Source organism: Castor canadensis, chromosome 6, assembly GCF_047511655.1.
Source record: "Castor canadensis chromosome 6, mCasCan1.hap1v2, whole genome shotgun sequence".
NCBI classification, from domain to species: Eukaryota; Metazoa; Chordata; class Mammalia; order Rodentia; family Castoridae; genus Castor; species Castor canadensis.
Window position 1 is genome coordinate 73,506,483 of NC_133391.1, and position 12,709 is coordinate 73,519,191.

The following is a 12,709-nucleotide window of genomic DNA, read 5'->3' on the forward strand; positions in this document are numbered from 1 at the left end:
GCTTAGAGGCAGGGGATTGAAGCAGGTGATCTTAGATTCTCTTAGTACATTGAGAGTTTGTCTTCAAAAAAGAAAAGGAAAGAAAAGAAAAACAGCTATAGATATGAAAAAGCTTCCTAGTAACTGAACCCCTTTGGCTATTACTGGAAGTAGAAATGGAACCTTCCAAAAGTACCACCATCCTTATCTTCCAATGTTCAGAAACTGATAGTCCAGAGTGTGAAACAAGAATCCAGTGTGCATAAAACAATAGGAAATGGAAGCTGCTACATGATCCTTTGAAGAGAAAGAAAAGAGGACCAGATAGGAAGCTTGTGGCTTGATAAATAATTATTGAAAACTCCATGACTGTTTCAAGGAAGGAAACTTGAATATTGAAGTCTTGCTCACATCAGGTTTGGACTAGATACATGAAAGCATTAAATATGAGATTATTTAACTATTGAACCTAAATAGATTTGGTTTATGCAGTTCTACAAGAAAAATTGTTCTTTCATAGGTATTTAGTTGTGTAGCAGTAGTGTGCATAAATACTGAAGAATAGTTTAAATAAAATCATCAGTAACAATGCCCACAGTTGATATTAGCTCCAGCTTTTCTGAACCATGTTTTATGTATTTTTTATAGCATCTTCTATTCTCACAAGTTGATATCATTAGCTGAGATATAAGAGTCAAAATGTTTAACCTCAGGAACATTGCACTGTCAGTACAGAAGCTAGCACAGAGTTAGGTCCTAAGCATTAACTCCTCTATTACTGGGTTTGGTGATGTTAGAGACTCCCTGATGGGAGGTTGGGTAACTGGTGGGCATCCAGGAGTCTCAGGTCAGCACCAGTTAACCACCCAATGTAGAAACGTTTCTTTGTTTTAATAGCTAGCTTAGTTATGACAGTGCCTACCAGCTGGATGTCAGCTGATACCCAGATGAGCAAACTGGAGTCCTGAAAGGTGCACCACTCTCTTTTATTTCACAATAAGAATTGTTATTCAATGCTGTTTTCCTCCAAACTGCCTTAACTGGGTAGAAATATGCATTCTTGGTCAAGTAATTCCTAAATATTTACTGCTCAAGTCTCAAGTTTCTTGTTCCCTCCCCGCTTCATCTTCTGCCTCCTCCTCCTTGTTCTGCTTCATTTCCTTTCTTCTCCTTTTTCCTCCTCCACTTCCTCCTTTCTCCTCTTTCCCCTCCTCCTTTGATTGAAGCCAGGGCCTCACAATGCTTTGCAAGTTTATGCAACTAAGCTGTACTTCCAGTCTGTAGGTTTCTCTACTGCATTACAGTAGTGTCCAAATGTATGAGCTGGAGGTATGACTCAGGTGGTAGAGCACCTGTCTAGCAAGTGCAAAGCCCTGAATTTAAACTCCAGTACTGCAAAAAAAAAAAAAAATTCTCTCAAGGTTCATTTATCCTGTGGATCATATCAGTAATCCAAATTTATTTCTGAGCATATCATTAAGTAACGCACAAAAAAATCCATAGCAGGAATCATAAATTAAGATGATAATTTAGCAGTAAATTAACATAAAAATATTTTAATATTATATGGATAATGAAAAAATAATTTATAGCAGGTTATATATTGATATATTTGACATCCATTGATATAATGACATATATTTAATATACGTAGGTGCATTTGGTATTTGGGGAGGATAAGCTGGGCTCCAGTGGCTCATGCCTGTAATCCTATCTACTTGGGAGGCTGAGATTGAGAGGATCTTGGTTTGAGACCAGCCAAGGCAAATAGTTTGTGAGACTCCATTTCCAAATTAAACAGAGCAAAGTGACTAGAGGTATGGCTCAAGTGGTAGAACTGAGTTCAAACCCCAATCCCACTAAAAAAAAAAAATAGTAGAAGAAGGAAACTGGTTTCTTTGGCTTTCAGAAAGAGTAAACAAGTCATGAAATTAACCATTGCCTTGGGGTCTGATGGGATCACCAGTGTTGGAGGGTGGAATGCTCTTCTCTCTAATTTCCTGGGATGTTGCACAGGTCTGTAACCTGCATTTGGTGACTGACAGTGAAGGTTTCATGCTCCTTCTGTTTCTCTAGCCCCCACCTATTATAGATTTTGGAAAGATTATCATCTACACAAACAATCTGAAAATCATTCGCACCCCGATGGACAAGAGGGACTTCATGAGGAAAATTCTCCAGAAGGAAGAGGAGGCTGAGGAAGAGTCTCTGATGAGCAAAGAAGAAAGCTATGGAGACAGGGACCAGAGCCACGTGTCTCTCCCAGAGACAGAAAGCACACTTCCCCATAATCAGTACACACAGGTGCGTCACAGCGCTAGACTGTCCCACTGGGGACTGGCCCTACAGCAATGGTCTCCAAATTGTTTTGATTATGCTACTAGGCAAAACTTTTGAATATGAATGCTTAAGATGCCTAAATAGTAAAGATGTGAAGAATTTTTAATGTTCATTATATTTCAATGGCATGTTAGTGACAGCAGTTATAAGTTCATATTTCAAATATGCATAATTTTAAATTTTTGCATAACTTCTTTTCATATCTAACTAGGCATTTATTGTAGTCTCTGGGCAAAGTGGCTTCTGAACAGCCACTCTGTCCTTTTCTTGTACTTCTGTTATTAGTGTTATCTTTAATCCACCATGGGTGAAAACACAGTGTAAAGTCATGTGACAATTTTGCAGATTAATTTTGTTAAAACTAAGCAACACTATTTGTACACCCTCAAGAACAGATACAAGTAAACTGCAGTGTGTTGCAGTCTACTGCGAGTGAGCTGCATGCTACTGTCAGCAACACTGAATGTCACACTTACTCTAGGGTATCTTAAGTGGCAGAGACGTCACTCTTGTCTAGGTCCTACCTGACCTATGGGGGGAGTTCCAGTGTCAACCAGTGTATTACAAATTAGTATAAGCTGGCTGCAGGTGACTCATGTCTGTAATCCCAGTTACTTAGCCCAGGCAAATAGTTCAAGAGACCCCACCTCCAAAATGACCAGAGCAAAATGGACTGGAGGTGAGGCTCAAGTGATAGAGTACTTGGTTTGCAAGTGTGAAGCCCTGAGTTCCCATCCAAAAAAATTTGTATAAAAATATCTTTAAAAATATTATTAAAGCTTATTATGCCTATTTTTAGATAAAAGCAAATGTACTTATAATGCCACCTCCCTTCCCCCTGTTCTTGGAGGAGTGTGACTTTGGAAACCATTGCTCAGACAAGGAGAAAGAGTGCTGGTACGCATTAATACAGTGTGAGGTTTGGGGTGTGGAGGAAATTTTGGTGATTTTAAGCTAAGAGAGTAAAAACTCAGTTAACAAAATGCATTTTCTCTTAGCTCTTTGTTCATCTTTTGGGACTTAAAGCTTTCTGTGGGACCCATTCTGATTTCCCACAGGTTGCCATGGAAAATGAGTGAGGGCTTCCTGGAGCCTCAGTGATGTCCGTCTTCTGGGAGCGTTAGGTGAAGAGATAGGAAGTGATGACCTTAGACCAAGGTGCCTTAGACTCCCTGGTGTCTCATGTCTCTTGCCTTGCACATATTCCTAACTCTTCACAGCTTCTCTAGAACCCACTCTCTTCTGTCCTCCTTCCCCACCTCCATCCCCTCACTAGAGCACAAGCCACCCAGACTCTAGGAAAAGCCTCCAAGTTTCATTCACATGTACTCATCTTTTTCTAAGCAGATCTCACACTCGATAAAATATTCTTGCCATGAAAATCTGATTCTGTCACCCCCCCCCCCACAAACTTCCCATCCCCGAAAGCTTTCAATGTCCTCTCACGGCTTGGGATAAGACCCAAACTCCATCCTTGTTCTAGCCCCAGGTAGCCTGGCCACTGTTGGCTTCTACAGCCTCATCTCTTACACATCTTTCCCCAGACACATGGCACATCTATACATTCCTCTTGTGTTTTTTCCAACCGAAGGCAAATCCCCTCTGCCTGAAATATCCTCTAGGTCCACCCCACTTTGCCTTCAGTTCTTCTTCCTCTTTTTTTTTTTTTTTGTGAAACTGGGGTTTGAACTCAGAGCTTTGCTTTGCATTTACAAAGTAGTCACTCTACCACTTGAGCCACATTTCCAGCCCATTTTGCTCTGATTATATTTAAAGATAGTGGTCTCTTGAACTATTTGCCTGGGCTGGCCTCCAACAATGATCCTCCTGATCTCAGTCTCCTACATAGCTAGGATTATAGGCAGTAGCCACTGATGCCCAGCTTGCCTTCAGCTCTTGAGATCACAGGGCAGGCATCACCCTCTCTGAGGGATATTCCCTACCTTCCCCAAGCTAGAGTCCTCCAGGATAGATCTGTAAGAGGACCCTGTACCTCTCCTCACACTTGTAGTGTTACCCTTATTATGCTCTTACCCACTAGGAGTTGGTCTCTGGGAAAGCCATGTTGTGTGCAACATCGTAATTCCCAGATCGGAAAAATAGATCCTGGTATATAATAGCCACTCAGTAGCTATTGTTTAAATGTTCATGGAAAGAGTTGGAATTTGGGGCCAAAATGCCGGCAGGTAGTACGAATTCTGCCATTGCTTCTCTTGTCTTCTACACAGAACTATTAAGAACCTAACATGGCAGCAGGCAGGTGGTTGAATATTGCAATGGGAAGCATTTCCTTACCACTTTAAAATTCTTTAATGTCATTATTTCTTCTAACCTACTGTAGCCTGTAGGAGCACATTTTTTCAGAAGAGGGCCAGAAATGGTAAAATGCGGGTCAGACTGCAGGCCTGAGTGAAAAAAGCAAACAGAGGCCTGATATGACAATTACCTTTAAATTCAATTCAGAAGGATCCGTGTTTTCTAGATAGAGTGCTGCAAACTAGGGCAGAGCTGTGCAGCAGCAGATTGCCATAAAAGGTTATACTCTACTTGTCTGTCCTTTAAACTCTGCTTTAAATTGCTATTTGTTTGCCCAATCCCTCATTCAATAAATGCCCAGATAAGTTTTATTCTAAAAGAGAGGGTCGAAGAACGTAAAGGAGCCTCTTCTGACCAAGGGGCTCTTTGTTCTGTTACACAGCATGGGAAGCAGTGAGCCTGGTGAAAGAGCAGGGCAAGGCTGAAAGCACAGTCACACTTGAACCTCTACATCAAGTATAAAAGAACGGGAGAAGAATAATTGAATTGAGCCCCCATAAAATGTGCAAGGGGGAAATTCCGGCTTTGTGCTCAGTGGACTTGAGGCTATAAATTATCTGGGTTTTTTAATGCTTTATGTGATCTCACCTTTGAGATAATAATAATAATAATAATAATAATAATAATAATAATAGCTAACATGTATAAGGGCTCACAATAGCCAGGTACCATGCTCAATCCTTTTTATTCTCACAAGTCCATTTTATTCTCACAAGGACCCTGTGAAGCAGGTGTTGCTAATAGTCTCAATTGTTCAGCTGGGGAAGCTGAGGCTCAGAGAGATTAAGTAACTTGCTAGAAGTCAGTAGAGCCAGTAGTCAAATTTAGGCCTATCTGTCTACCAATCTTACTTTGCTATGCCATCTCTGGACTACTGCTGTGATTGTCTTTAGGGCTACGAAAATCTGTGTGTCTGCAATGAATGCTAAAGCCCCTCTCCTTGGTCACAGACCTAGTAGGAGGTGGATTGAATGGGACTGCCAGGTTAGAGAACCTAAACTGGGCTAGGCAACTATGTTTTACGTCCTCCCATTAAATATTTGGAGAAGTTTTTTTTATAAGTTACTGAAAAAAAGGTCAGGTGCAGTGGTACATGTCTGTAATTCCAGCATTCAGGAATCTGAGACAGGAGGATCAAAAGTTTGAGGTCAGCCTGGGATACATAGTGAGTTCAGGGACAGCCTGAGGTATATAGCAAAACACTGTCTCAAAAAAAAAAACCCCATAAAAATTACTTAGAAAGGAAGAAAGGGACTTATATTTTACAGCCTTGTAATGTAATGTTGAATTAACTGAATGATTAAAAAGAGTTATGTTGAGGGTGACAGACAGTGCTAAGCCAGAAACATGTGACATTAGATACCATTTGACTGAAGACTTGCTCTTATGCTCTAACCTTTCTTATGCATAAACCTTTCAATCTCTGACCTGGCACTTCATGCAAATGAATTTTTGGGTCACACGTATAACATTATGGATGTATTTTACTATACTTTCTTTGGCAATGTTGACTTACGTCATTAAGATCTAATTGGAATTGAGTATAAGATGAAACATACTAGACTTGGCAGAAAATGGAACATAACAGTTTGCTTTAAGAATATTTTGGCAAATACATTTATTTTGAACACTTTAAGAGAAGAAAACAGATTTCTTCATTGTTAACATATGCCCCAAATCAATAGACTATTAATACAAGATGCAAAGACATGAGTTTGGGTATTCACTTTCATTCTCTAACAGAGTAAGTAAAATGTAATCCCTTCCTCGGCACTTTGCAAGACATAATGCTGTTTGCAAATCTTAGGCTTCCCTTTTCAGAGATGTTTTTCTTATGCTTGGGTTGCAGAAGGAAGTATGTTAGGGCTGGGGGTGTGGCTCAGTGGTAGAATTCTGCCTGCCATCGGTAAGGCCCAGGGTTCAATCCCCAGCAGTGAAAAAAACCAAAACAAAAAAGAAGCCCTGTTAATTGGATGGAGCAACCCAGTAGCTCCAGCCATCTTGTTAGTTCCTGGGATTGAAGAATGGGAACTGGGGTGCTGAAGGAGTGGCTCAAGTGGTACAGCATTTGTGTAGCAAATGCAAGCCCCCTGAGTTCAAACCCCAGTATTGTCAAAAACAAAACAAAACAAACAACAACAAATAATCAGGAAGGGTTCCCTAGACATCATTGTTGTATTTATGTGGAGGTCAATATGTAAACAATAAATATTGTGTTAGGCACAGCACTAGATGTCTAGAAGTGATGGAGAACAGGCATGAGCCAGGGAGCTTCCTGTGTAGTTAGCAAGGGCATCCAATATGAGACCTGAAGGCTACAGGCAGTGCAGTGGGAAGGTGGGCAAGGCTTCCTGGTATTGCCCTTTATTTCTTGGCAGAATCAGTTTATGAGGAGTGTGAAGCTGCCAATTTCTTTGTGATGTCTTAGGGGAAGAACATACCTAGAGGCATTTTTTTGGAGTGGGAAAGTGAAGGACTGGAGACTTACTGGCAAGGCTTTGAGGGGATCTAACATTGATGGGGAACCTGTTATCTGCAAAGGATATTACATTTACATATATTCTCTCCCTTAATGTTCCAGCTACTCAAGGGTAAGCATTGTCATTACCATTTCACAGGTAGAGAATCAGATTAGGAGAGGCTAAGGGAAGTGTACAGGTTGCAGAATTGATGTCAGATAGTGGTCTTAATCCTAGTCTAGAACTCAGAGCCCTTAGCCACTGAACTTTCTACCATTCTCAAAAGGAATAAAATATTATGAGAATTTTAGAGCTAATCTTTGATGGCTCGTAACACTGATTCATTTACCCACTTAGTCTTCCAGTTGTAAGAAACACTCTTTCTTCAGCACTGCAGTGGTTGTATAACCGCAACAAGGGGCTGTGTCTGTAGTTATTAGAAGCATGAAGTCTGGTGCGCAGCCCTTGGGATTGATCCTGCCCCTCTTCTCCCACACTGTGTGTGTGACATTGCAATGAACTTCTCAGTATCTCATTTTCCTATTTCATACTATTTCACTCATACTATTTCACTGAGATGTTGTGATGTTTAGATGGGCTGATACATAGAAAGCCCTTAGAAAAGCACCTGACATCTATCAGGCTTGTTACAATGGTTTATTTTTAGTATTTGGCAATGAGGAAAATAAAATCCTGACCCATAATGAGCTTACAGGTATGACATGTCAGATGGTAACAAGGGCAGTGAAGAATGTAAGTCTCAGAATGCCAGATGTGGTGACAGAAGATGTTGTGTTGAGTTGTTAGTGGAGAAATCCTCTGATAAAATTGCTGTGGTTACTCTGCGTCCCTCATTGACATTTGTGGGAAGCATTTGTCTCCAATTCTGCTCCAGTCTTTGCAGAGGCCCAGTGCTATTTTGACCTGCGTGTGAACAGTGAACTTGAACTGCTGCTCTAACTAAAGCCTGACCTGTGTCTTGCAGGATGGAAAGCTTCCTGAGGACAACTGTCTTCACTGCCGGGGGTCGGGCAGTGCCACCTGCTCTCTGTGCCACGGCAGCAAGTTCTCAATGCTGGCAAACAGATTTAAGGAGTCCTATCGGGCCCTGAGGTGCCCAGCCTGCAATGAGAATGGCCTGCAGCCTTGCCACATTTGCAACCAATAGCTGTGGCTTTTGCTTGTCTGCTTTTATCCCACTCTCTCTAAAGTGATCCCTAATAAATGACTTTCCCACCCCACCCCTGCCTTTCTCAGCAAGGGAATCACTGCAGCTGCAAATCACTTCCACCATAGCAAAACTCAATTATTTGATGACATTTTGTGAGGCTGGTAACATCTCCATCTGGGTCTGAGTAGCGGGGGCATTTTCAAATTAAAGTCTGCTTTGAAACTGGTTCTAAAATTATCCTTCCAGGAACACGTGGATGCATCTCACTTGACTTGGCTCAGTTTTCTCCTTGCTCCAGTGAACAAATAAATGTACACTTTAGGCAGCAGGTTCAAGTCATTTTCTGGTTGGGAGTTATTTTGCAAAATTATGCAGTCAGAAAGGAATAAAAAGGCAGATTTCTGATGAAATGAATTCCTGTTGCTTATAATGCATCTGAAATTGTCGTTGGTCAAATTGAATTTCTAATTAAGCAGAAGAGGGAAGGGCTAGCCAACGATGCACTGAATGCACTGGCAGGCCATCACAAGCAAACAGAATTTCATTCCAGGGACAAGCATGTTGAGGAGGCCTTCCCTTCCAAATTCTCTCCTGTGTGATGTGCTTGGGTAATACCCAATTACCCAAGAAATACTACTTCTTAGGTCAAGATGAGGTCAACATTTTTGTGTGCCTTTAACTGCTAAGGTTATAAGCCAAGTCAAAGCTATTTAAGATAAATTTGGTGCTCAAGTGTGTGTGTGTGTGTGTGTGTGTGTGTGTGTGTGTGTGTAATAGGACTTCTTCTAGCCTCTGAAGGATTATCAAATACACAAACCTATTTTAAGTAAAAAATGTAGCCACAATCTCTTTATAAAGGACTACAGATATTTTATGTATCTATTGGAAACCTCTAAGAGTGGAAACTACCCAAAGCTGGTATTTAGCAATTATGTTTCTTCTGTCTATGAACACACATACTAAGGATGACTCCTCTTAAAGTTGGTTACAAAATTAGGAAACACTTTTGTTAATGAACTTTTGTACCTCTAACACTCTCCTCTGGTACCTGGTGAGAATGATGCTATAAAATCTGCTATCCATTGAAATGCACTGCTTTTCTATGATAATGATTTTAATTTAATACCTTAATAATTTATCAGGATTTGTTTGTTATTCTCTAATACTCAGCTGCTAAAATAATTCAACAGTAGACTGCTTTTTGGGTAATATAAATGCTTCTAATAAAAAAGATGAGAAAGTTTTTTTGAAGCCATGATGATTTTGACTGTCTTCTCTTCTGTTCATCACTGGCTTCCTTTGTATCTGCATTTAACTACCTCCTGCCTCTGTTTATTTTCTCATAGCTATTGACTTCTTTGTTTCCAGAATACCAGAGGAAGGAGTGATGTCAAGAGACCCTTAATTGTATTCTTCTTTTAGATGTGGACATTTGACCACAAATACAGTTTGAGCCCCCCTGCCTGCCTGTATGGCTAGATGCTTGAGGTACAGTGTTTCCCAGAGAGGCCTTGGAAATCACGGATCTTACAGTTTTAGTGGAGGAGATGGATATGTAAACAGATAGTTACAACACAGTGTGACAAATGCTGGATGGGATAGTTACAGGGAGCATTTGCAGCGCATGGAAGAGATACCTCATTAGCCTTAGATTTTGTTTTTGTTGTTGATGATGGGAAGTGAACCCATATGTTCTACCACTAAGTGACTCTCCCATCCACCTGAGTGAATTTAGGGAGGCTGCCAAGTGGTAGTGGGAGCCATGTTGGCTTCTCTGCCTTACTCTATGCTCTTCAGCACCTTTACTTTACTTTGTCACATAGTAAATATATCCACTGATGACAGCATTTATTTTATTCATACAGCAGTTAGTTATTTGTGATAGGAACATTAAACATCTAACCTCTTAATTTTTTTTGTTTTTGGCAGTGCTAGGGTTTGAACTCAGCTTTATGTTGCTAAGCAGGCGCTCTACCACTTGAGCCATGACTTCCACTCCTCTTAACAATTTTTAAGCATACAACATGTTATTGTTGGCTACCAATAGGTATTTATTGAGAAGCAAAGATTAATCAGTAGACAAAACAGATAAAAGCATGGCCCCTGTGGTGCTTATGTTTTAGTGGTGAAAGATAGATAATTTTATATATTTATATCATAAATATATATAGCAAATATATAATAAAGCTATACAAAGAATATATAATGTGTCAGAAAGGAATAAATAGCTAGACTAGATGGCTCATTCTTATAATCCCAGCTACTGGGAAGGTGGAGATCAGGAGGATCCTGGTACGAGGCCAGCCTGGGCAAAAAGTTAGTGAGATCCAATCTCAATGAATAAGTAGACATGGTGGTTCATTGCTGTAATCCCATGTACACAGGAGGCACAATAGGAGGATCTCCATCTGAGGCTGGCCTGGGTGAAAATGAGAGCCCCTATTAAAAAATAAAGCCAAAATTTGCTGGCACGGCTCAACTGATAGAATTCCTGTCTGTGAGTGCAAGGCCCTGAGCTCAGACTAAGACCACCAAAAAAGAAAAAGAGATAAAAATATACGATGGAAAGTAAAACATTACAAGGCCTGGAGAGTTGGAAGTAGTTGCAATTTTATATTCAGGGAGGCACCATTGAAAAGGTGTCATTTTAGTAAAGGCCTAGCAGAGTTGAGGGGTGAACTGTGAAGGTGTCTGGGGCAAGGTTAATTTCTCCAGAGTAAACAGCAAATGCTGGATTCATAGGAAGGAAGTCAGTGCAGAGCCAGTATGGCTACAGCAATCAGGCAAGGAGACAGGTGGGAGAATGAGGTCAGAAGGGAAGGGGTGTGTGTGTGTTGGATGAGGGACTGCCCTCTTCAGAAGCCATGATAAGAACTGGGGCTTTACTGTGGCATACTGCTGTGCAGAGCACTTACTTTCAGCCAATCCGCATGTCTACTTCTATGCCCTCCCCCTAATGCTGAGGCAAGAGACCAGCAAACTACACTTCCCAGACTCCCTTGCCTGATGGCTTCCTGTCAAGTTCTGCCAATGAGAAGTACTGGCTGGATATTGCATGATGGGAGGAAGGAAGAGCCTCCCTCTTTTTGGACCAGGTTCCTGGAAGCCTTTCCCACAGGGCAGCTGCTTTAAATGCAGCAGCAGCTGGCAGCCTGGCTCTGGCAGCTTGGTTCCAACAGTAGATGCTTTCGTGGCTCTGAATATAGGTTCAGGGTAACACTACTTTCCTTTTTGTTCTTCCAGCCTAGGGTGATAGTGGCTTCCTACAATTATGAATCTTCATAACCAAGTCCTGTAATATAGTCCCTCTGTCTGAAATATCTAGTGTTTTCTGTCTTCCTGGTTGTGTGTTGATTGACCTAAGTATTTGTACAGAGGAAGATCATGACCTGATGTGTCAGGCCTCTTCTGGCTGCTGTGCTGAGAGAAGACAACACAGGGCAAGGATGGAAGTGAGAGCCCGGTGTGGGAATGATTGCAAAGATCCTGGTGGCAGCTCTTACTGGCTGGGGCCCATGTAGCAAAAAGTGGTGGAACGAGGAATGTATTGAAAGTAGAACTGCAGAGTTTGTCTACTGACCTTTGCATTTAGAAATATTGTTTATAGAGGTATGCAGAATATACATGCCCAAATTCTTTGCCCTCTAGTAAAATAAGTTTACACTAGAATATCCATTTCCTGATTTGTGAACTACAAACATTTGCTAGTGAATTGGGGGGGGTTAGGAGTAGTTTAGGGTAATATTAGCTAACTGGTACTCCCAGGACTGTAAGAATGCCTTCAGTGCTAGAAAGTATTATAATCATGATGCTATAACTAAAATCATTCTATATTCTTTGAAAGCGCAAAACAAATTAAATGAATGTATGACTTTAAAACTGTTACACTTAGCTGGGCATAGTGGAATGTGCCTGTAATTCCAGTACTTGTGAGACTGAGGCAGAAGGATCTTGAGTTCAAGGCCAGCCTGGGCTACATGTGAGCCCTTGTCTCAAAAAAATTATCTATTCATTTATTCAGCTAAACACTATTTTACTGGTTCTCACTATGTTCCAGGCACTTGTGCCAGGCTCTCAGAATACAAAGATGAAAAAATAATTAGAATTTATTTTTAGTGCAATAACAATCTTAGGCTTCTATCAACATAAATGATTTTAGCTTTACAGTTTGGTGAAACAGTATTGCTATCCATTGCTACTTCAGTGACTTTATTTTCCTCTGCTTAGCCAGGTTAGCTGGCCCTGGTTTGGCATCTGTGAACAGAATGTACTTATTTAATTTAACCAATACATACCAGCCTTATTGTATGCAAGACCCGATTCTAAGCACTTTCACTTACCAACTCCTTTAATCATCTTAGCAATGAAATTAATTCAGTTTACTGATCACCTCTTAGTCCCACTCATGCTTTTTCTTTTCCTACCACATCCATACACAGTAAAC

General features: G+C 40.8%; 1 protein-coding gene across 2 annotated transcripts in view; it reads left to right on the top strand.

Moving 5' to 3' along the window:
- Grxcr2 (glutaredoxin and cysteine rich domain containing 2) overlaps window positions 1-9,307 on the top strand; it is a 55,354-nt gene extending 46,047 nt beyond the window's left edge. For both annotated transcript variants that reach the window (XM_074075334.1, XM_020162583.2), the window contains 2 exons: window positions 2,056-2,283; window positions 8,080-9,307. In XM_074075334.1, coding sequence (XP_073931435.1) covers window positions 2,056-2,283; window positions 8,080-8,262 — 411 coding nt within the window. In that variant the 3' untranslated portion in view covers window positions 8,263-9,307. The remainder of the gene's footprint in view (window positions 1-2,055; window positions 2,284-8,079) is intronic.
- The last annotated feature ends 3,402 nt before the right edge of the window (window positions 9,308-12,709 follow it).